The sequence below is a fragment of the Alosa pseudoharengus genome, unplaced genomic scaffold (assembly GCF_046254945.1).
Source record: "Alosa pseudoharengus isolate Yale_2024_CS ecotype anadromous, Long Island Sound unplaced genomic scaffold, YU_APseudo_1.1 YU_APseudo_1.1_scf_14, whole genome shotgun sequence".
Classification (NCBI taxonomy): domain Eukaryota; kingdom Metazoa; phylum Chordata; class Actinopteri; order Clupeiformes; family Clupeidae; genus Alosa; species Alosa pseudoharengus.
In genome coordinates, this window is record NW_027468609.1 from 17,991,939 (window position 1) to 17,995,538 (window position 3,600).

The window sequence follows — 3,600 nt, forward strand, 5'->3', positions numbered from 1 at the left end:
TTTGTTTCACAATGAAAACAATGAGGAAAACCTTGAAGAAAAACAATGTGAAGAAAATCCAAAAATCCAAAATCAGGCACTTTCCTGAAAACGTCCATATTTACCATTAAAACGATAATTAAAGAGGAATGCTCTCAAGTTCCCTGATTCTGTATTCTCCAACTTCATGAGACATTATATAAGGCTAAGATCTCTTTATTGAGATGGAGAAAGATAAAATACAGGGGTGCCAATAATTGTGGCATATGTGTTTTTGTGTGTTTATGCATTTTCTTGTCAGGATTGGTACTTTTCAGAATAATTTTGCTTTACTTGAAAATGGGATTTTCCCTCAAATAAAAAATAGTTCTTACAACAGTTCAACACATAGTTAAATATGCAAACGTCAATGTGACTTAATTTAAATGTGTTTACATGTTCTTGTCAGACAGCTAGCTTCTCTTTTGACGACCATGTTTATGTATTGGTATATGTAGGTAGGGTACGGTAGGTACGGGCCACTGAACTGTCAGTCAGTGGAACAAAGTGGGGAAACAAGTAGTATCACCCATGGATGACCGTACAATACTCACGTCAGTTTGAAATCCCATATCTTGTACTCGGGCCAGTCTAAGTAGCAAACGACGCGGCCGGGAAGTTCCGCTGTGCTGGAGTAGAAATACTGCGGGAAGGCGAGGAGCAGGGCCAAGACCCATATTACCCCTATCACCACCTTGGTCTCGACGGCGGACAGGCGCTGCTGTAGGGGGTGGATGATAGCCATGTACCTGGGGAGAACCAAAGCAGAGCCAGTTGAGAAGGGAAACGTTTATTACGCGCTGACTTTGCTGCTTTTTCGCTGCAACGCATTTTGTTATTCTTGCTGCGCTCTGAAAGTAAGCTGTTTTTCAAACGGAGGCTCTGTCGCCCTACATACTGGTACAGCAAGAATGTCTCATGCGCAAAGAGTGTTAAGGCTTAGCCTATGCTTATGCACTGTAGGTTTCTTCGTTTAACCGAACGTCCAGGGATCAACAGGTGTTAACAACTCTCTCTCCCTCTCTCTCTCTTCCAAAAGCTATTTAAATCGCATACTGAATCACTGGGGTTGCGATGGGAGCTCATAACTCTACGTTATAATTCGTTTAAGGGATGCCATAGGCTAGCTTGACATACTTATTTCAGAACTTCAAGGTAACTTTGTTCCAAAATTAGTTGGCTGCTGTGCCAAATGACAATTTACAATGCTACCATCTTTTTTTCAGGAAATAGAAACAGGCCTGCTGCAGTTTCTGCAATATGTGTGTGTGTGTGTGAGGGAGAGAGAGAGAGAGAGCGTATGTGTGCGTATCTGAGCACGCGCGTGTGGTGTGTGTGTGTGTGTGTGAATGATAGTATGTGTGCTGGCCTAGCCCTGCTTTTTTAAGTCTGTGTCTACGTGCGCGTGCGCGTGACCGTGTCTCATCTCCGGTGGCCATGAAGATAATCAGAAGAGTCCAGAACATCTCGAGTCATAATCAATCATCCAATGCGCGCAGTTTGTTGACACTGGCACCTGCACTGCCCGCGACCAACTCCCCCTACACGTAACGGATGCACATGGCTTCCAATCTAGCCTACCATTCTGGTAAAAGGTGGAGTTTTGGCAAAGGTGGAGAAGCTTTGTAATTTTGTAATATATCAATATAATGGAGGGTAAGGTGGTATTCTCATTCATTGGGAATACAAGACTGTAGAACATGGCCAAAATCAAACACACACCTGTGAGCGTTCATGATTTACACGATTTTATCCCGGGATAATTTAGCCTTGCATTGCCTTTAACAACAACTGGTATTGAGACGGTTTGTCTGAGACGCAAGCCACAGCACACGTTCTTGAAGTTGTGCAACATTTTGCAAGTTTTAGCATAGCTCTATTCAAGTTAAGAATTTGGTAGAAGAAAAATAAAACTCACCTGTCCAGAGCTATCGCGGTCATAGAGTAAATGCTTGCGAAGACTGCGGCAATTGGGAAGAAGTTGTGGAATCGACAGTACCCCGTTCCGAAGTACCACTCATTGTGCACCGAGTATACGAAGTTTATCACGGTGTTGAAGGCTGCCATTGACGCTTCGGCGAAAGCCAGGTTCACCAAAAAATAATTGGTGACTGTCCTCATCCGTTTGTGCGCAAGAATTATCCAAATCACCACAATATTTCCAACCACGGACACGATGACTATACTACAGTAGGCAATTGCCCACATGACAATCTGCCAGACAGGCTGAACAAACTGATTCGAATATAAATCCGTGAAGTTGGAAGAGAAATTTTTCATCGTATCGTATGGGCCATCCGTTGTTGTGTAAAGCGGATCCATATTCTTGATTTAGACGTTTATTCGCCAGCAGTTCACCACAATTTCAGTTGTTAGAGTCTGATGAAATAAGGCTCAATAAATAGACAATACATAGGATGGGCTCCTCTTGGGAATCAATAAAGGTCCAAGCACTTTCGTCAAATGCGCTGTGTGGTCGCAGCTCAGTGGAGACGTGAGTGCGCGCTGCTGTCCACTATTTGGGCGCGCAGAAGTCTGACATTTATAGCGCATGCCATGGCTGTTATCCCACGCGACAGAGAGAAAGAAAGAGAGAGGGAGAGAGAGAGAGAGAGTTTATTTCGGAAGTTCAAATCCTTTTTCCAAAAGCTACGCTCAGTTTAGATTAAATAATGCAACGTGAGCGCCCATGACAGTATGAAATAAAGACAGTAGGAAATAATGATTAGGATCTTTACTTTTATTTAAGATATTTTATTGTGATTCGTGGCTTTGCTATTAAAATGTCTTATTTAAAATGTCTTATTAGTCTAATTTACTTAGTAGCCTACTCAGTGTTCATGCGGACCATTATTTCAACCATTATTGTGTGTGTGTGTGTGTGTGTGTGTGTGTGTGTGTGTGTGTCTGTGTGAACGATCACCATATCCAAAATTATGTTTGTCTGAACAACTCACTGAACCATCAACTGGCAGATAATTGACACGTCAACCCAGCGCACACCTCAGTAACCACTGCTCATTATTTTTGTTTAATTCATTTCAGTTGGCTTATTGTGCAACGGCCTTCCTGTTTTCCTGGCCAGTCGGCTGCCACAGCAGCCCAGTCACAGAGAATGATTAGAATGGACGGCAGGGAAATAGACTCTATGTCCTGAGTCACTAGACGCCTAGACTTTGAATTACAAGCCCCTTGCATATGCCAAAGCCAATAGCAGAGCAGGTTGGCAATGGGAAATTGCATTGCAACCAACAAAGTTGCTAACTTAGTTAGCAACTATGGTTTGGGGAAATGCGTCCCTGTTGAGTAGTTAATACCCTTCCCTTACACATCCCACCGGCCCTCACACTTTAGCATAGTGTTTAACACAGTGTGTTTCACTGAAATTGTACAATTCTGATGAATGAGGCAACCGCAATCAATACTGTAGCCTGTTCACTCTTGCTACACAGAGGTAATGGAATATCTAAGCAGTGTGTGTGTGTGTGTGTGTGTGTGTGTGAGAGAGATAGAGAGAGATACAGACAGAGAAATATAGAGACATTAACAGAATAGCAAGAGTGTGGTTCTTATGATGTAATC

General features: G+C 42.8%; 1 protein-coding gene across 1 annotated transcript in view; it reads right to left on the reverse strand.

The window, feature by feature from the left end:
• The window catches only part of tacr1b (tachykinin receptor 1b), a 14,657-nt gene extending 12,314 nt beyond the window's left edge, over positions 1–2,343 (reverse strand). The window contains exons 1-2 of the mRNA XM_076284989.1: positions 1,937–2,343; positions 573–767 (exon numbers count right to left, since the gene is read on the reverse strand). Coding sequence (XP_076141104.1) covers positions 573–767; positions 1,937–2,340 — 599 coding nt within the window. The 5' untranslated portion in view covers positions 2,341–2,343. The remainder of the gene's footprint in view (positions 1–572; positions 768–1,936) is intronic.
• Between the last annotated feature and the right edge of the window lie 1,257 nt (positions 2,344–3,600).